This window comes from Rhamphochromis sp. 'chilingali', assembly GCF_963969265.1.
Source record: "Rhamphochromis sp. 'chilingali' genome assembly, chromosome: 4".
Taxonomy (NCBI): Eukaryota; Metazoa; Chordata; class Actinopteri; order Cichliformes; family Cichlidae; genus Rhamphochromis; species Rhamphochromis sp. 'chilingali'.
This window is the reverse complement of record NC_137948.1, coordinates 2,963,207-2,984,009: the sequence shown is the minus strand read 5'-3', so window position 1 is coordinate 2,984,009 and position 20,803 is coordinate 2,963,207. Positions and strand designations below refer to the sequence as shown.

The window sequence follows — 20,803 nt, the reverse complement described above, 5'->3', positions numbered from 1 at the left end:
ATCATGAAACCAAAGATATGACAAAAAAGACCAAGGACAACATTGCTGTCCCTAAACTCCAGCAGGAGATCTTCTCAGGTCCCCGATGTTTACAGATGATTGTTAAAAGAAGAGGGGATGCTACACAGTGGTACGTGGTCCTGTCACTGTTACTGTCATCAAATTCAAAATTAGCCAATATTTTTAATCAAAAATTTAGTATTTTCTGAGTTTAATAGAAAATAAAGTGGAGATGGAAATGAATCAAATGAGTTTCTTTAAGCCTGGTTTATTGGCAAAGTGCATTAAACTGTGAGTGCAGGGATCATCTAACGAGGATAGCTTCTTGTAACTAACCATGAAAACTTCAGGATCAGGACCTTGGAGAGTGCTGCAGGATACATTTTCCCACCGTCTCTGAAGGTTATAGCGAGCTAAGTGGATTGTTTATCGGGTTTAATAACCCCATGAGCAACAATATAACAGTAAATGCAAACAAATAAAAACAAATATAGCTTTAGACAGTTTAGGAAGTCTAAAATCATCATCTGATATGACACTGTTAAATGGCTTGATTATGGTTCAAAGCTCGGAGAAATGAGATGATTTGCTCTCAGGAAACAGTGAAGGTGGCTCTGAATGAGCAGCACTGCACTGTTATCACCCCAGATGGGTCCTTATCAACAGAAGACTCTTTTCAAACCCAGTGAGTTTATATTCAGCAGCTTTTTCAGAGCACGTGACACAAATATGTTGGGAGGAAGCGTTTCTCTACACAGGAGTGTTGTTTGGCAATACTTCAATGAGCCTTTACACTTTAATCTGTCGCCTTTAGATATTTTTCCTTGTGGTAAAATTATCACATCTCCAGGCACAATCTGTCCATTTTATTCCCTCATGGCTGTAAAATAGAAAGCAGCCAGCTGTTGTAGTAGTCTGTGGCCATTTGTATAGCCTTTGTGCTACTAAGTGCTCATCCTTCAGTTATTAGGCACAGAGACCTGCAGGGTCAGATAGAAATGAATGTCCAGCCTTGTCCCACTCGCCCCCTGTTGCCTGACACTAAACCATACCCGATGTCTCCCAGAGCATTTAAATACTCATGACTCAGTCCACACTGAGCTTCCCCGCAGCTGGACTGGTGCGCACAGTAAACGCAAACACATCCTGGAGGGGTGAGAGATGTATGAAGAGATGCAAAGTGTAAAAATCTCATGTTCCCGCGTGGGCTGCTAAATTCTTTATTGCTGTTTAATAAGTCATGGAATATGTCATCCGTGACTTAATTGGAAACATATTAATACGTTCCAATTACCCGAAGTTCCCGCTGAGACCCGAAAGGGCCCGATCCAAACAAGTTCATCACAGGTAAAATAACTCAGTTTCATTTGCTAAATTAAGAAATGTGCAACAGGAGAGAGGAGAAAAAAACAAGCTGCAGCAGCTTCCTCTAAAAATGTGGCTGTGAGGAGAAATAAAAGAGCAGCAGAACAAAATGACTGTATCACTGACTGCTTTAATTATAGGCTGCCATATGCTGGCAAATAACAAATATGGAGAAAGACAGTCGCAACATTATCCTTCCATCTCTCAGTCTGGATCTCTCAGCTCCTCCCCCATGCGCGCGCGGCTTCATTTGATCAAATCCTTCAACTTGGACCACTTAGGCTCAGCCGCACTTTTTACAACACTGCATTTGGGCAACGCCACAACTTGCAGCAGTTCCTCTTCCAGAGCCGAGCACCAGTTTACACCCCGAAAATCAAGGGAGGACAGTCGAGGGGGGGAGGACAGTCGAGGGGGAAAGGACATCCAGCACCCACGGCATCCTGCGCACCGCCCGCGATGAACGGGGAGGTCATATTTTGCCCAAAGTGGCACCGCGCGTTTTGGTTTCTGCTTTTCGCGGTGCCCTGCTTCCTTCACGCCGGCGAGGCTGAGATAACTTGCCGCTCATGCCAGCCTGGAAGTAAGTGGCTCGGACAGGAATTACTGCTGAAATTTCACACGAGCGAGTCCGCAACAGGGTTCAGGGGACAAGTTTTTGGGAACAGTGAGCGGAGATTCGGGGCCGCGAGTGCGGAAACTCCGCGGCTCAGTTGCGCAGCTGGGTCCGCTGAATGCGCTCGAGCTCGGGTGGAATACCCGGAGACGAGCCTCAAACGGAATACACGAGATCTGCGCGCAAAAGGCGAACTCGGCCAGAGCGAGTTTACGCAGATGAAAGTTTCCAACGTGTCGGCGAGTGGCCAGAAGAAGAACGGCCGTGTCGAAGGTGTGAGGAGGCGCGCCAGGAGGAACAGCCACGGGGACAAAGTCGGATCCTCCCGTTCGGCCCAGAATCAGGACCGGGGAGAGGCCACGGGCACGGTGGCTGGGCGCAGAGTGGCGCGCTCTGAATTGCGCTGGAGCGGAGAGGAGCGGAGAGCCGCCGGTCCGAGGCAGGAGGAGCTAAAACTTAACAGTTCGACGTTCGCTTTGACCGGAGATTCGTCTCACAACCAGGCTATGGTGCACTGGTCCGGGCAGAACAGCAGCGTAAGTGATTCACTGTGTCAGCTTAAAGCATCACTGGTCATATGCACGAAATCACAGCAGAGACAAGTGTGCGCGTAGGCTGGTCGCCATCAGGTGGGCACACCGGCCTCAGGACAACCAACGGAGTCTCCGCTGCTTAAAGTGTGTGTGTGTGTGTGTGTGTGTGTGTGTGTGTGTGTGTGTGTGTGTGTGTGTGTGTGTGTGTGTGTGTGTGTGTGTGTGTGTGAGGGAGAGAGAGAGAGAGAGAGAGAGTACAGATCCCCACTTCTTAATTAAACTGTCAGGTCCACATAGCGCTTTGGGGTCCTTAGGGACTAAGTAAAGCGCTATACAAATACAGGCCATTCACATATGTAATAATCTACACATTTCCACACATTTCATGGTTTAAATGAAGGATCTGAAATTTATAGAACACAAGTCAGGAGTCCTAGCCCATCATTTCCACAGGAATCTTTTAACTCATGGTATTTGAATCTCATATCAGGCCTAAATGTGCACGTGGTTTTGGTCTGGTGGGCAAAGAATGACCCCTTGAAGAAGGTACAGAGACGGGTTGGGGTGGGAGTCCAGGGGCTTTATCTCAGGAACTTCTGCAGTCTGAGCAACTCAACTGATGTCGGGATAAAGCTGTTCGTTTTGAGCATCTGTGGCCAGAGGGCAGGATTTTTAGGTAGTGCAGCAGGTTGTGGGAGAGGTGAAGCAACTTGAGCCTCCCTCTTTTCTCTACTGCTGACAGGTTTCCTGAGACACGCCAGTAAAAGGAACTGCAAAGTCGACAGTTGCATTTGCTCGTGGGCCCTTTCTTTTAATGGCAGGACTGAGGAGATTAGGTTTGACGGTGTTGCAGGTCACGGCTGGAGTTCCTCATGAGGCAGGAGGAAGAAACTGCAAGTGCACCTGTAACAGGCTGCTTAATTATTGCTTCACTTCTCCAAGTTTAATATGAGGATGGAGCATATTTACAGAGCACATGACCAGCAAAGCTTCTGTGTCAAGTCTCAAATAAGGTGTCAGATGTTTCAGGGCATCCAGAGTAAAAAGTGTGTTTGTGGTTAGACCCCATTCCAAGATCTAAATTAAATACATATTTTTTAAAGTGTCTCAATCAGAATATTGTATTTTTTCCTGTCTCCTCTTTGCCTCACACGAGACAACAATTGCAAAAACAAAAATGACATATTTTCATAGCATAGGGCTAGGACACCTCGCAGGTTTTGAGGGTTAGCAGTGGGGCTGAGTTTAGCTGGACAGTGTTAGAGACTATTTATTTTGTGTGATAAAAAAAACAACAAATGATTGCATAGAAAAAGTGGAATTCCTTAAATGCAGTTCTTTTAGGATTTGCACTAAAGTGTTGGTATTGGCCTGCTTTTCTTGCATGGGCAAAATATTTACAGATAGTGGTATTAATACCTCAAAGTTTACATACTTTTTTATAATTATTATGAACATTTCTCTGTTTTTTAACCGTAACATCAATTTAAAGTGAAATCAGTTACCAGAAAAAGAGAGAAACCTCCTCTAGACCAGAAAAAAAGGTTATTGATCAAAATGATTTCAGGTGTTGATGTCAGCTCAGAATTTCACAGCTGCAACTGTAACATTTTTAGGGTTGCATTTTTTTAATTATTCATGAGAAAGCGTTATAATGTCTCTTGATTCCAAAATATTCCTTTTCACACTAATGCGAGGGAAACCAAAACACTCACATAGTTACTGGATTTTTGATGTTTTTTCTGGAATAATGACTGAAGACATATTTTTAAAAAGGTTATTATTTTTTATGACATCCTAATGGAAACATTGGCTTATAATTTCTGCACTGCTTTTGGTATTGAAACTTTGGTCGAGACACACTTTGGCTTTTCTTTTGTTGTGTCACCAGGATGAAGAGTGTGTCTTAATTTTGTGGGTGTTTCCACATCGTGGCCGTTGTCCAGGTGATGACGATGTCAAACGTGTCCTTTGCCTCGGTTCAGCTCTTAGAGCAGGTTCACACTCGTCGCACTCGTGGAATTTTAAGCCATTCACTTAACGGCGACTGAATGTAATTGGACTAGAATTAGCGTTCGGGTCCAGCTGATGATGCTGGATCCCAACACTCAGAGTATCTGGAGAATGTGGTGTGAGTCTACTCGGACATGAGCTGGCAGTGGATGTGTCATTCCTTGCCGTGTCGTCCACATTTTATCGGAAGCTGCCTTTTATGCAGCATTTTTGCTCCCTCTGTAGAGGGAACAAGCAGCGGGTGTAGGAGGAGGAAAAGAGCTCAACACTTTGTCTCGGCTCGAATCTACGCACGAATCAAAACCTATACAAATCATGCTTTATCTTAGCGTAAACGCTTTTTAAAAAAAATAATTGCTTGAAACTTTAATTAACATCACGAGATGCGAAGAGAGACTTTGGGAAGCTTAATGAAAAAAATCACTAGAGCACAGTTCAAATATATTCATCTGCTGTGAGCACTGATATCTCAACAAGGCTGCTTGTTCTTCTTCAGAGTCAAAACTAGGGCTGAACGATTATGGAAAATAATCTAATTGCGATTTTTTGCCCCAATATTGCGATTGCGATGCGATATGCGATTATTTTTTAAGGTCTTTGTCTTCTGTATTATTAAACAAAGACAAGCAATATATCATATAGTATGGCCAATACTATATTACATTAATTTTAAACTGTTCTTTCCTGGAAGACAGACCTCTGTTATGATGACATGAGGTGATGCATGAATTGATGACTGACATTTTTATTTAACTTCTTCAATCACAACAGTATATTTGAACATACACAATAGTTTATTTTTAGCTTACAAACATCTGAGCATAAAGTGCTGACAAGGAACCCTGGTGTAAACATTAAAATGAAAGTCAGTACAATGTGCAGATTGCAGAAATATACATAAAAAAAATCAGTGGCTTTACCACACTCAGTTTTTCGACATCTGTGAACTACTAGACAGTCATTCAATTAAAAAATAATATTAAATAAATAAAACTAATAAATAAAAAATACACACATCTTACTGATCTCTGCAGTCAGTAACATTACACATAAAGTGCAAACATAATAGCAATTGTATAAACACACACACAAACACGCCTTTAAAATTTAAAGGCGTGAAATTGGACGGTCTAGCCTTCTGATTGTTCTGATTAGCATCACCGCTGTCTCGGTGGAGTTTAATAAACTCGGCCGTCTGCTTCTTGCTATCTAAAATATAACCAGACACTGGCGTAAATTCTCGACTGTCTCATACTTCTGTTTAATAAGTTTTCTGTTTGACGTTTAGTCAGCTGTGTGAAAACCAAGGAGGAACCCACCCGGGGGATTAATAAAGTTTTATTTTATCTAATCCAGGGGTGCCCAATCCCGGTCCTCGAGAGCTACCGTCCTGCAGCTTTTAGATGCATCCCTACTCCAACACAGCTGAATCAAATGGTTTGATCTCTTCAGCATGCCATCATGTTTGGCAAAGGCCTGATAACAAGCCATTCATTTGATTCAGGTGTGTGGGAACAAGGATGCATCTAAAAGCTGCAGGACGGTAGCTCTCGAGGACCGGGATTGGGCACCCCTGATCTAATCTAATAACTTTAATCTCAGCCAAACCGATTTACTCACGAACAAACAAAACACTGAAAAAAGCCCAACAATAACATTTTTAGGTTGTCTAAGTGACTTATATATTACGTTTAACCCGAGCAGCGAAACTCCGCGGTGATCTGAAAATGATGTGCCGGGAGTTGTGCCGTTCTCGGCCGCATCAGTAACCCTCGAGCTCCTGGCTAGCTGTCGAGCTGGTGGGTAGCAGACGCCTCTGAAAACGTCGAAGCACTTTTGCAAATATGGGATATCTTGATAAACCGAGCAGATATTTGATGTTTACACAACTACTTTCTCGCCTGAAAATATGTTAAAAGTTTATTTTGTGACCCAGAAAGATTAGTATGAGTAATTTTAAAACTTAGTAGCGGCCGCCATTGCTGGAAACTGGAGTTTGGCTGGGCCGCGCTATGAATTCTGGGATATGGTAGTAATTTGGACAGCCTTCGGCGCGTCGCTGTGACGTAATCGGTCTACAAATGCGGCCTCAGGAGGATGCAGCCCATGAATTGTATAATATAATCGCAGTATAATCGCAGCCTTTGCGGTTAGAAAATTGCACTTGATCATGTCGCGATATTATCGCAAATGCGATATATCGTTCAGCCCTAGTCAAAACATAATTAGCCTCGACTGGAAGGCAATAAAACATAGAAAGTATTTTCCCCTCTCTCAATTCCAAATGTCCAAGTCCAACTGCTCCACACTGCACAGCTCGGTGTTACACCCACACCACTTAGGCCTGTCTGTAACCAAACCAATTACAGTCAAACACGTATCACCGGCTCCCATGGCCTGCACTTTGCTTTGGACTGAAATCCCATCCTGTGCCTCGGGTGTTTCTGTGGGCTTGACAAACTAGTGTAGCTCATGACACAAAATGACCGTACAGTGGAGACGAGGGAGGAAAAAATCTTGAGAATGTCAGAAACGGTTTGGATTTTTTCCTCCTGTTTTTCATTTCTGCTGCTCTGCTTCCATCAACTTGCGTTCACCCTCAAAAACCAAACAGTCATTACTATTTAGCAGCCCTATTTGGTTTTGTGATATGAATAGACTTGTGTGACTGTGAAACAATTTGCCCCTATTCTTTCAGCCGATGCAGACGACGAACTCGAGAACATCCTGCATTAAATATGTCGAGTTGTTGCTATAAGCAGGAACAGATGTGCTTGGTCTTTACAATCGGAGCCACTTTATAAATAAACAGATGAGTTAACGGCATGCCACGGAGCCAAAGTGAAAGGGATACAGATAAGGGCTCTGATGCTCTTAATATTTAACCTTTAAGGCATTTTTGCTCATCCCTCAGATGTCCCAGATTACTGAAAGCTTGTATGTCAGGCTGGATTGGAGGTTGTAATTATGACTCATGAAACATTGGCCACAGGAGTCACGTTAGCCTCAAACAACAAACAAAGGAAAACACGCTTGCACGCATACCCCCGGCATCAAAACGAAAGTAATAAAAAGGCAGTCTGGACACGTGTATTCTACGTTACGCCCATGATTTGTACTTTTATCATACACTTATGTCCAGCTTCAATAAAAATCCAGGACTCAAGTTTTTTGGTCACATGCCCAAAGTTTAACTTCTAAAACTTCTCCCTCTCCCAGAGAATGGCCCCAGTGTTTATCAAGGGCATGATTTGTCATTCTGTTGGACTTTTCTCTTTTTTTGTGCTTGTCAATCCTTTTCTTTGTGTCTGTCTCTTTTACTTCCTTGCACTCTCCAGAAAGACATTTGACAGCACAGAGAGCTGCTGTGAACTTGCTGTGTTGAGCTGTGTAGGTGGACAGCACCGCACTGTAGTAATGGCATGGCAAGATCTAAAGACGGTGTCACTGAGAATCCGTCAATACTCATATGTGTCATTCACAAGTAGTGCAATCAAACAGGCGAAGGAGGCTGTGAATTAAAAGTCTTTCTCATTCATTTCCAGTAAAACGTAAAAAATGTAACTGCCATACTGTAAGTGTTGATTCAATTTGAGCTAAGTGCTAACAGTAGAGGACAGGACAAACATTTTTTTCCCCACTGCTCCGTCAGCATTCGATCATTTCAACACAACAAATTTGGCTGTCGGATTAGCTTTAAGTTTGTATAACGAACGAGAACAAAAAAATTTAGGATTACCATCTTACAGTTTAACAGCTGCTATGATCTACGTCTCCAAACCGACCAATATGCAGGATCAAATTAAACTGGCACTTGTGAGAATTAAAAAAATAAACCTAAAACAGATGAAGGTTAAATATGCAAAACAAAATATCTGTGAGGAATGAAGGAAATCTAGTTTTGTAACTCCAAACTTTGACCTGAGCTCCTCCGATTTGGGTCTTTTCTTTATAACTTTAAAAACACGCCCGTTTCATTTCAACTTGATTACTTTCTGACTCTTCATTGTCTTGCCGTCTGCTACAGGATTTATTTTTAATGTTGTAGTGTTTGCTTTTAGTTCACTAAATGGATTAGTGAAGACTTGCGTCTTGAGCTTTGATGTATTCTCTTCCTCTTGGGAACCGTGAGCAGATGCATTTGGTTGTTTTAAGGTCTACGTAGAGCTCAGAGTGGATTCAGCCAAAACTTTTGAACAGTTTATACCTCCCCATGTGATTTTATAGACTTGGCATATTGTGTACTTAAAATGCATTCTGTGGTGTTGAATGACAAGTATAAAGGTTATTATTGTGGTTATTAAGGTTACGGTTATAGGGTTAGTGGGTCATTTATAGCATACGATGATCAAAAAACCACAAAACAGCTCAGCAGTAGTGTAGTGGTAAAACCTGCCACATTTAATGATACCAGGCTTCCAGTCTGCAGGCTGTATCATCACTGACAAGTCTGTGGTCCTACCCATGAAACAGCCAAGCTTAATTGATGGAAGTTATCCCCTTAAAAGAGAAGAACTGAGAACTGGTTGTTGTCGAGAACCATTGCCAGTAGTCCAATGTCTTGGAATTATTCGTCTGTCTGCCCTTTGAGCTGCTTATCGGTCGTTGTACTGGCACAACAATCAGCTGATTTCAGTTCATATGTTGGAGGAGGAAAATAGCAGCGCAGTCTGCAGCGTGGACATAACTTTGCTTTTGGTTTTCATCATCTTTGTGTTCTGCTAAGAGAAAGATCATATGTGTTCTTACAAGGATAGAGATTTATGTTGGTGTGTGGAGCCGTAGCCTGTAGGTTTACATTGTTAAATGGTAATTATGTAATCACCAGACACTGTGTTTCAGATCATTTTACAGTGTAACATGAAAGTAATGTAACGAGTAGTATAAGGAACTACTTTCTCCTTGGAGTAATTAGTATTTGTGTATTATGTGTAATAATTAGTTTTTTGAGTAACAACCACGACACTGATCACATCACAGTGGGCAAAAATCTCCCACATTCACACACATCTACCCACAGAGCATACAGTTAATTTCCATTAATATAAAGTCTTTGATATGATGCTTAAAGATGATGGAGACTCAAAGGGAAGCTGATGAGAACCGAGTGAGAATCAATAATGAATCAAATGATAAGTGATAATATAATATTGATTATGTAACTGAAATCGCTACATTCTTATCAATCCCCCGTTGTCTCCTTTTGTAGCCCTGCACCACTTTCAGCTCTACTCAGTTTTTCACCTGTTTTCCTTAATATTTTTGAGTGTTTCATTATTTGTACATTTACTTTATTTATTTTGTGGAATATTTGTAGATTAGATCACAGAGTTGAAAAGAACGATTTAAATCACAAGAGTGGTCTTTATAATAAAAGCTCATTTGAGGCACCATAAGGGCCAGTGAAATGGTTAAGTGCTACAGTGTTTCTGCATCACTGTTCAAACTGCCAACTGTTTTCAACTGACATCTACAAGTAATACAGATAGAGAGCGGCAGATCTAACTGATCAAATACTGACTGTGTTCTTGGTACTGGCAGGAGCAGCATTGAAATTCTATGAAAAAAGGTTACAGGTAAAGAGCAGAGTCACTTTGGGACTGGTGGCATATTGCTCAGATGGATGTAAGACATGCACCGCCACAGCATTATTTACATTATGAAATGTCAGGCATTAAGTACCTTGGTCTGTCACTCAGAGGGAGGCTGACATATTGCCTGTCAGCCTCAGACGTTTGCTTTTGAGCTTGCAGAGACATAGGACAAGCCCTGTGGGAACGTACACAGCAAATCCAGCATGTCCAAATTAACACTGTCGGATTTGATTTCAACACTATTAAAGTGTCTATATGGGTCCACACCAGAGAGTGTTAATTTAACTCTTTTTGGAGAGTTGGTACGTTAACTCTGATTTAGTGTTAAACACCAAATCTGTCTGGAGTTGATAATTTAACACTTGGTGTTAAGAGTTTATATATTAACTCTCAAAGAGTATTTTAGTTTAACTACGTAAGAGTTATCTTCTAATTCATTCTAAAAAGCGGGAATTTTACTGTTCTGACCTTCTAGAAATTTCTTTTGGAAATAAACATTTACTAAAAAGATGCAATGGTTTTTGAAAAACATTTATTCTGAACTGTGCACCACAATTTCAAAACATTTTCTGAAAGATGTAACAGTATACATGTTCTCACTTTCATTAGAATTTTGTTTATCAAAAGGTCTGACATGGTAAATGCAAATAACAGCATTCTCATCACTTATTTCTTCAATACAATATGCATGTCCTTCATTCATCCCTTTGTGGAACTTCAACGCACTTCTGCTCTCCCCCATATTCCATCTTCACAAGCATATCCTGTGCGGAGATCGAATAAAAATTAGTTGACACTAATTAATGGCACAAATAATCCAGTAAACAATTGCAGCACAGTAAAAAAAAAAAAAGGAATCCTCTTTGAGCCATTACTTGTGTAAAGTATTTTCCCAAAAGACAAGGACACAGGCAACAGGTAATACTGAGCTAAATGTAAAACCTCAACCTTTTTCATTTTTACCTAAACCGTGTGCACAAAACTCTGGAGGGATCTAAATGCTAACGTAGAATCCAGTCAGGACGTCAGCTACTGCTGTTTGCTCGTGTTTTTTTTATTTTGTTTTTTTTATGGGCGATCGTTTTCAGGCTTCAAGCAGCACCATTATACCAACATTTCACATTCTAGACATTGTTTTAGGTGTATTTGACCAAACGTTTGACTGAAAATTCACATGCAAGCTTTTTTCAAGGCTGTGGTATTTGCCCGCAAACAATACCTTTCAGCTAGCTAAAACAGAATATTATGCTATCAGCGAGCAACATGGCTAATGCCTTTCACACAGCTTTGTCTCAACTCCAAAGAGCCACAGAAGTAAAAGCTCATAATAATAATTGAAACAATCTTTGAAAAAATGACTTACCAAGCATGGCAAACAACTCAAATATGTAGAGCAAAATGTTCTGAAACGGCTTCACTTCAGCTTCGATTGGAGCCGTGCTGGGGGCGGAGTCTGTGAATGTACTCTGTTGGTGTCATAGCCCCTGTAGGAGTTCAGAGTTAAGAGGTCAAGAGTTAATGTTTCCATTGTAACACCTCCAGATTTGACAGAGAAACACTAATTTTTAACACTCGATTTTAACTACTATCATTTTACACCTCAGAGTTACATTAAAAGAATGTGACTCTGCTTAGAGTAAAATTAACTCTACTTTTGCAAGGAGACTATTAACACCAAAACATTTAACACTTTTGAATTTGCTGTGTACCTAATAAAAGCAAACAGAAGCAGGTAAATTATGAAATGAAACCCCGTAGAGACGACGCAGCGTGCCGTTTTTTTTCCTCTCATACAAACAGAAAAGTAACGCATCATAAGATTTTGTCACCAATTAATGAGGAGTCGATCATGTGACACTCTTTGAAGAGTTGTGAGAAGCTCACTCACATATGCTGTCTCAGCTGACAGTCTCACACCATCTCCAGAGGTGTTGAGAGAATCTATTTGTGCATGCGTTCCCATAGCCGTAGCAACACCCAGTTTACCGCAGACCCCAGATCTGTTTTACCAAAGTCACGTCTCTGCCGGTTCTCTTGACACCACCGAGCCTTTGCCGTTTGCTCATTTTCAGACATTTGAGGACTGTCGACACCGCGTGGAGTTGTGAGACGAGCAGTAGATGGAAAACATTCACAACCGGCTCATCAGACATGTCGTTTAGAACAGATATGCCACGTTAAAAGGAACCGTGAAGAAGGGAAAACTGGTGTGGTTAGAGGGCAATACGGCTCATCTGTTTTTTACAATCCTGTTTTGTTGCCTTGCAACATATTAAGTCCTAAGTATAAAAGCCTGTTCTTGAAAGTCCACTAAAGGTTTTAAAATTAAATCATTTATCTGTCATAAAAGTTTGGAATGCATTTGCTCGCAGTGCAGCCTCAGGGACAGTAATGGCTGTCTCTTTAATTGGTCGCCAACTTTGATCCTGAATGAAATATCACAGCTTGTATGACATGAACTTTTAAACCAGAATTCATGGTGCCCTGATAATTAATCTCAATGACTTTGGTGATATAATAGCTGTAATCTAACGCCACTGTTGAACGTTTTAGCTGTTAGCAAAATTACTGGACAAACTGTCTTGATGCACGCTCAATCATCCAGGTCGATAGATCCCAAAATGTTGAGTCTGTTCATGTGGATGTAGCATTCTATGATCAAGGAACTGACCTCACAGCTCACTTTTCATTCAGTGGGCTAGTTTCAGTCATTGTGCAAATGTACTGTTTGTAAGGTTGACGAAACATTTCTCCCACAAAAAACGTTATGTCCAGATGAACAGAATCAACCTTTTGGTATTGGACAAACTGCTATAACATTTTGTATCCACAGAATAATAAAGACTGACTCTATATTTTTTCTCTAATTGTACCTGGAAAATTCTCAAAATCAAATTCAAAGAAAATCTGTTTTCATAAGAAAAGAATAGCACAAAATACACCATCAGGTCAGTCATTACAACCGCTCTAAACTGCACACAATGACCAATTTTGGAGTAAAGTTTAGCAACATGTTAACACTTTTAATATTCCTCAATCCCAATCGCGTCAACACACACACACACACACACACACACACACACACACACACACACACACACACACACACACACACACACACACACACACACACACACACGCTCTGTGACAAGCATACAAATTGTAGTAGCTATTACCTGCTAATTACACATACCTACTAACTGTGCAGCAACAGAGTAAACAATACAAATATGGTAAAAAAGTCCAGTTCAGTGACTTGAATCCAATCAAACCGTATCAAACAGCTTCCAGCAGCATCACTCTGTGCTCCTGACTTTAAGCCTTGACAAATTGATAAATTCAGAAAAAGATCACAGCTGTTATGAAGGGGAAATTAGCCGCAGAGCAATTTTTGCGGAAAACTGTAAACATGTTTGTTTCTGTGCCAAAGTTGACCTGGAACACTATGGTGACTGTTTCTGTTTTTGGAGGAGACTTGAGTGGACGTGTAGGTGATGTAATCCACCCGAGTGGATTACATCTTATGCAGAAGGAGCAAGCTGAAAGAGATATTATACTGTACAGTGGTGTCAGAATGTAGCTTAGCAGCATTGGATGGTAATCTGCAGAATGACTTTGGAAATCACGAAGATTAAGCGAGTGAAGGCAGACACAAGAATTAAGTGGTGGAAGCTGAAGAAGGATCTGGGTGGAGGGGGAGATACCAGATAGCTATGACAGTACGGCTGGAGTAGTGAGGAAACCTTAGAAGGTGTTTGGTGTCCTGACAGAGGAAGGAGGAAAAGGAGACTTAGTGGGGAAACGAGGAAGTACAGAAAAGCATTCAAGGTAAGAGATTAGCAAAGAAGAAGCGGAACAGTCGGGTTAGAAAGTAGACCAGTGTGCTATGGGCAGGGTGAGATGAAGGCAGATGATCTGCTGTGATGACCCCCCAAAGGGAGGAAGACGAAGGAGATGAATACCCTTCTTATAACAACAACATTTAATACAACAGAAATAAACTACAACAGTCACTTTAGACATATCACTCAATAAGAGTGAGTTATTGTCACATTTCTTTCAAGGTAAATGTTTGTTTTTTTAAATGTGACAGGTCACCCAGACCCCCCACCAAGTGAAAAATCACAAGTATGAATCCTAAAACATGATAAGAGCTACAATGAAACAAACGTTGCTTAAAAGAATCCTGAAGAAGGGAAGTAAGAAACCTGAAAATAACCTTTACGTTTGTGCTTTCATTAATTAAACTGAATGTTTTTAAAGCTTATTTCCACCATTTCTCACTGTCATGTCTCTAGTTTCCATTCTTCACTTGACCCTTACTAACATGTTTTCAGGTGTACACGCTGTATCTTCAGATGCCTTAAAAAACTTCAATCAATTTCTTATGTAACACTGTTAAAAATGCTGTTTTTATAGATGTTTTCTTGGCTTCTTCCTGACAGTGAAGTCGAGGCAGTGGCTCAACTGTTTCACAGGTATAACAGCGCGTCTTCCAAATAGTCACTTTAAGGTTCGCCAAGTAATTAACCTACAAATGCCTTTATTTCTGTTTGTTGACAAGAGAAATGTATAAAACTTGTTGAAATAGATTTTTTTCATCAAGAAATATAAAAGTACAGTTTATGAGCTGTCGTTTGAGAACTTGTATTCTGTACATTAATGTGTTTTTGGAGCAAATAAAGTCACAGATGTTTTAACAAAATCCAGATGATTATTAGTAGAACCTGATACAGGATTTTAAAACCAATGCTGATCTTTGATGATTTAAAAATGAGATATTCCGATATATTGGCTGATGTGTTCAGTGTTCTTTCAGACACTAAATATGCACAGTTTTTCCTAAATTTTGTCAGGTATATTTATTTATTTACTCATTTACCTTTTGCTTGAGCCTGCTCAGATCAGCTAGTTGTTGTTGCTAACAGAGAGTTAGAGAGTGACCTCTGCTGGTAAATGATGCAACAGCAGCTCGCATAGCAGAATTGAACGGCGTTTCTCCGATGCCTTCTCTTTTTTGGTTTACTAGTCGCTGTAAATGCTGATACCCATAGATCGGAAATTAATTAATATCGATCGCATCGCTGTTCAAATCAAATCAAATTCAAATTTTATTTGTCACATACACAACCATACACAGTACGACACGTGGTGAAATGCTTATTGCTGTGCAATGCCCAACCATTAAATGACAGTAAGAATTGACCTATTGCCAGATTACTACAAAATTTACAGATTTTAACTTTTACAGTAAAAGAATGTGCAAATAAACAGTGTGTGAGTCCAGTCATACACCTGGTTCAAAGACCGAATAGCCCGGGGGTAGAAGCTCCTCCTCTTTCTCTCTGTTTTGGCCTTAAGGGACCGGAAGCGCTTCCCAGACCTCAACAGTGAGAAGAGTCCGTTGTTGGGATGAGAGAGGTCCATCATAATCTTCCTGGCTTTAGTCGTGCACCGCTTGGTGTAGATGGACAGCAGGTCAGGAATAATTTAATTATTCGTTTTAACTGGTTTCCTTATTATAAAATATTTGGGTAAAAATCGAGTCCAATAAATATATGCCTCGAATTACTAGCTATACATTATACATGATAGGTTTACATCATCCTACACACTTGAGTCATGAGTGTGTCCATGAGTGACTTACCCTTTAATATGACATCTTTTTAAGTTGATTTGGTCACATTTGATATTTGTACACAGCCAGTTCTCTGTTTCATGTGCTTTTATTCTCCTTAATCTGTATCCATGTCTGTTTCTTTCTGTTTATTTTACTCACATGCACCCGGTGTCTTGGCCAGACTCTTCCTGCGTAATGCTGCAATTACAGTGTGAGCTTCCAAATCAGGTTGTGAGCATCCAAATTTAATGCGAGTGGAGTCTAATCTGTGTGCTTTCAGACCTGTTACTTAGCACATCCTGCTGAGAGGAAGCATGAAAGACACATCGAAACAACAACCAAAGCTGCTGTGTGGGCTAAGCGATCCTTCGGGTACGTGCCTGGGAGTGATCAGGAAGGGGGGACGTTGTCACGCTCCGCTGAACAGCGTTTACTTGCCATCAAGCTGCACATGCTTATAAACAAACTAGGTTCCTAGTCCCTCTGTCTTTCTACGAGCAAAATCCCAAGTGAGCCCACACAAATAAGTCCTTATTTCTTTCAGTCTGAAGTCATATGGTGTAAACTCAGTCTCTTGAGTACTCTGTCTTCCTGCAGGCAAGCTCCCTCTTCACAAAATATATACATTTTGTAGATAATGTGGGATATTGGGACACTGTCAGCCAAGCTTGCGAGGCCCTTATGAACAGACACTTTATTTAATAAGTACTCTCAGGAGATCCTGAGAGTATTACTCCTACAATCCTTTAGTTTTGAACCATGTACGGTTCACACTCAATTTGTGACCCTCTGACTTTGCAGAAAGTGGGTAAATTTATACACAGCACAGAGTACTGAGGATCTCATACAGGTAGCTGATTGTTCAGTTTCTTCCTTTTATATTGACTGTGAAATTATCAATTGATTCTGTTTTTTTTTTAATTGACCCATTGCATAATTGTCTTTAATGGCAAGCAAGGAAACAGTAGAAATTCATCAATTTAAGCCACAGTATCGAGTTAAGATGAACGTTAAAGTCTTTAAAGACTAAAATTCCAAAGTAATCTGTAAGCTACTCTCTACATTAAGCTGAAAAAACTAAGAGCATCAAAAGCATCTTTACATTAGTGGAAGATTCCTGCTAAAATAATGTGACATCACCTCAAACTCACAGTTCCCAGAAGTGTAGCGCACCTTCCCAAAGTCACACCACAACCTTAGGCAAGAGCACCTGGCTGCAGCCACTGTGGAGCTCCACAGTATGCTTTTCTTTCCCCTCCAGCTTTATTTCAAAAGGAACAATGACAACAAACATAATACATGGAGGAGGCAATGTACATTTGTAGTGCAAAATAATAATAAAGTGGGAGAGTATGTGTAATTCAACAAATAAGATAGAGAGAAAGATTAAAAGGGAGAAAAAAATAGAAAATTAACTTTAAAAAGAAAGCGAGCGATACAGTGACATTGAATAATGAAAGAAAGACATTAAAAATATTACAAATATTGATGGTTTTTAAAGCTTTCTTGTTGGGAGAGGAACAAATTGTATGGTTAGGGTTCCATGTTGGGTATTTTGGCTGTTTTAATGCATTATTTGAAATGGCAGAGTGAAGAGTGACAGGAAAGCTGTGGGAGTGAGAGCGGGTAGCACATGCAGCAAAAGGCCACGGGTCGGATTCGAACCCGGGCCAGCCGCTCTCAGCCATGCGACATCTATATGAATGACTCTGTCCCAGCCTTTACGATCCGCTTTCGCGGTTTCCACTGTATCACGTGTTTCCACCTACTGTGGATCTCCACAGTGGCTGCAGCCAGACCCTTCTCAACTTAGCGGGAAGGTTAGCATACCGCAAGCTAGCTCTTTCACTCTGTGAGAAGCCTATAGTCTGTACTGTGCTAAGTGGATTGGCTCTTTGTTTTAGCTCACTGGCATTGATGTTTTAACTAAATCCTGTAAACGTATGTAAGAGCAATATTTCCCTCTGCTTCTAATCTTAAAGTCAGTTCATTGGACTCCTACAGTGTAGGCTAACTCAATTAAAATCATTGTTTCCAACTTAAAGGACAAATGGACCAAACTGTCGATTTGTTTTTTGTCTTTACATGATCTTTTTAACTGATTTATGTTTCAGCTTAAGTGTGTATTTATCAGCCAAATGACAGGGCAAGTAGTGTAAAAGTGTGAGAAATAAGGACAACGTAATTAATGAGTCCCAGCAACGTTACGTATTAGCTCAGGAAAAAGAATGGCCTTTGTGGGAATGACTTGAATGTCTCAGTATGTCTCTGTATGTTCACTTACTTAATCATTTCCTGATAGTTCAGAAATAAAGGGATCATTTCTGAAACTGGTTCAGTTCAGCTGGGTTGCCTAACATGTCTGACACAGTAGTGCCATAGAGTGTGAGATTTTATAGCAATAAAAGATTTCATTAAAGATTTGTTAGCCTTGTCATAATGAAACCCGTTATTAAACCCAAAACCTGCAAGCCTTGGCCTTGACTCGTTGCAAATGCCTCTATGTGCACCTTTGTGATACAACACATGTATTTTTTAACACAATGCCATTTCTCATCAGTGCACTCACTTTTCTGCTGCTGCTGGCGACAGTACTGCAGCTGCCCCACTGCCCCCGTGATGTGATTGACACTTTGATGTGAATGACGGTGATGGAAGTGATGGGTGTACGGGAAAGAAGAGCTCTGCACACTATTAGGAGAGCATTGAAGCGTGGCTTAAAGGCTGAGCTGCGAGGTGGAGCTCACTTACAGATCAGATTTTGTCTGGACATTTGTGGAAGTTGTTGAAGCAAATGTAATTTATGCAGCACACAGAGTGTATTAAGCAGGAGCAAGGAGTTTAAATTACTTTGGGATATCTGAAAAAGTTCAGCTTTAGAGATTTAGCAGATACCCTCCAAGTGCAGATTTGCTCTCTGGCACAAACATTCAATCTGTGGTTGTGGTGTTTATATATTACGCACTTCCTTTGAAACCTCTTCCCCAACATAGCAATTCAGATTGACAAGGGTGATTCTTGCAGCTATTGCAAGGCAGCCAAGAGGCTGCGGTCCCATCTCACTCGCTGATCAGCTCGAGAATTGCACGGGACATTTCTGTGGCTCAAATTGAATCCCTGGCAATCTGTAAACCACAGGAATGTGTCTGAAAGATGAAAAAGGTGTTTTCTAAGAGCAAAGCGCATTGACTGAGAGAAGCAGATGAGACGGCCGGTCAAGTTAATTGACCGAGCCTGATATAGCATGGAGACAGGGCGGTAGGGATAGCTGGCGAAACAGGCGATGGATGGAAGAGGCTCTGGTTTTTAAATGCACGCCGGTTGCATTTGATAAGCAGCTGTTTTTTTTTCTCTGTCTGCATTCATAGCAAAATCCAGCTTCAGAGGAGACCTTGTGTTGCCCACTCATGCTCTTGAAATTGAAATGGTGCATAGCGAACAATTTCTCTTTAAAAGCGACAACAAACTGATCCTTTTTCCCTTTTCTTTGCCTTTACAAAAGCCCACACTCTTCCTGGCTGTGCGTGCAGAGGTGACCTAACATTGCAATTGACAAATCTTATAATGAGTCCATATCACAGTGCTGTTCATTATGATCAATGTGTTTTTCTGCTACAAAGGCCACTGCTCTCAAAAAGTACAATAACAAGAATATATGTTGAAATGCATTTTTTCTTGTTTTTCTCTTATCTCCTTTGATGCTAAAGCTCACACAGTGTTTCTTTTCTATAGAAGCTGCCAAGGTTCCTAAGGGCTGGTGTGAGTGTCCATGTATACCCGAGTGTAATCTCTAGATGAATAAACAAACCTTATCAAACACTAGAGAATAAAATGCTAAAATCATGTTTTTTTTAAATGATAATTCCTATTTGGAATATTTAACACTTTATATCTCTCAACATGATTAAAAAAGTTACAGTGAACTGACTTTGTGGTTCCTTATAATTAAGATTTATGAAACGTGACGGTAAATTCATCATACACATGCCATTTAAACACTTCTTTCAGCATCTATTAGCCCAGTTAACACCTGTGTTTAGTGGAAGTGCATAATACCACATTAGCGCTGCAAATCAGTACAATGAATTTTAATTGAAAATGAGAAAGTCAGAGTGCACAGAGTACACACTTGGAGCCGATCCTGTAATTATGATGTTTTGCTGATGTAAAAAGGTAAAGCAGAGATGGTCTTTGTGGAGAGGATGATAGTCTTACAGCTGTAATAGAAATTCCCTCCAGATCGCAGAGATTCAGCACAGCTGAATGTCAGGATGCTCTTGACTGCTGAGAGAGAATCACCTGACAGTTTCAGTGTTTTACTTGGTTTACCATCTTGCTGGAGGTAACATGCTTTGTGAGCTTATGCTGTCAGATGTACTGCAAAGGAGAATTGACACCTCAAACCGCAGGCTGTGTTTTCTGCGCTCCTTTCTTCTTGGTTATTTACAGATTTATCTTTTAGCAATGAACTCCCATTGACTTTATGTCTGTGGAAGGATATAGCCACAAGTTAGGGCCGCTGCAATGAAGTCATTTTTCTCGGAACCAGAAGTGACCATATTTGGACAAGTGGGTGGAGTGCTAAGTTGTCAGTGAATGCTAGCAAACATAGTTAGCAAATGCTACTAAAACTAAAGCACAGACTTCTTGGATGGTCTGCACCGCATGGCATTTCATTAAAATGCTCCAGAAAGCACGAGCATTGCCAACGTAGTGGAGACGAGTAGTTCAGCCTCTGATATTAGCTGAGGTGAAGCCTGGCAGACGCCGATAACGGGACATGACCAAAACATCTGCACCCCAAACTCCAGTATCCAAATAGATCCATTATACTGTATAAGAATGTACCCACCCTATAGATGCTATGCAGCTTGAAACTATCATATGAAAAACTATTTGTATTATAGTGTACAAAGGCTTTTTAATAATGGAAGGTTGGGCAGTTTTAACTAGAGATGGTACGATACCACTTTTACGTGTCCGATACCGATATCATAAATTTGGAAATCTGCCGATACCGATATGAATCTGATATAATGTATTTTTTAATCAATAAAACTGT

At 40.7% G+C, this 20,803-nt stretch overlaps 1 protein-coding gene across 1 annotated transcript in view; it reads left to right on the top strand.

The window, feature by feature from the left end:
* Nucleotides 1-1,597: 1,597 nt before the first annotated feature.
* The window catches only part of sorcs1 (sortilin-related VPS10 domain containing receptor 1), a gene marked incomplete at its 5' end in the record, with an annotated part of 203,738 nt that continues 184,532 nt past the window's right edge, over nucleotides 1,598-20,803 (top strand). Inside the window, 4 exon segments of the mRNA XM_080881344.1 lie at nucleotides 1,598-1,654; nucleotides 1,657-1,694; nucleotides 1,696-1,811; nucleotides 1,814-2,517. Coding sequence (XP_080737470.1) covers nucleotides 1,598-1,654; nucleotides 1,657-1,694; nucleotides 1,696-1,811; nucleotides 1,814-2,517 — 915 coding nt within the window.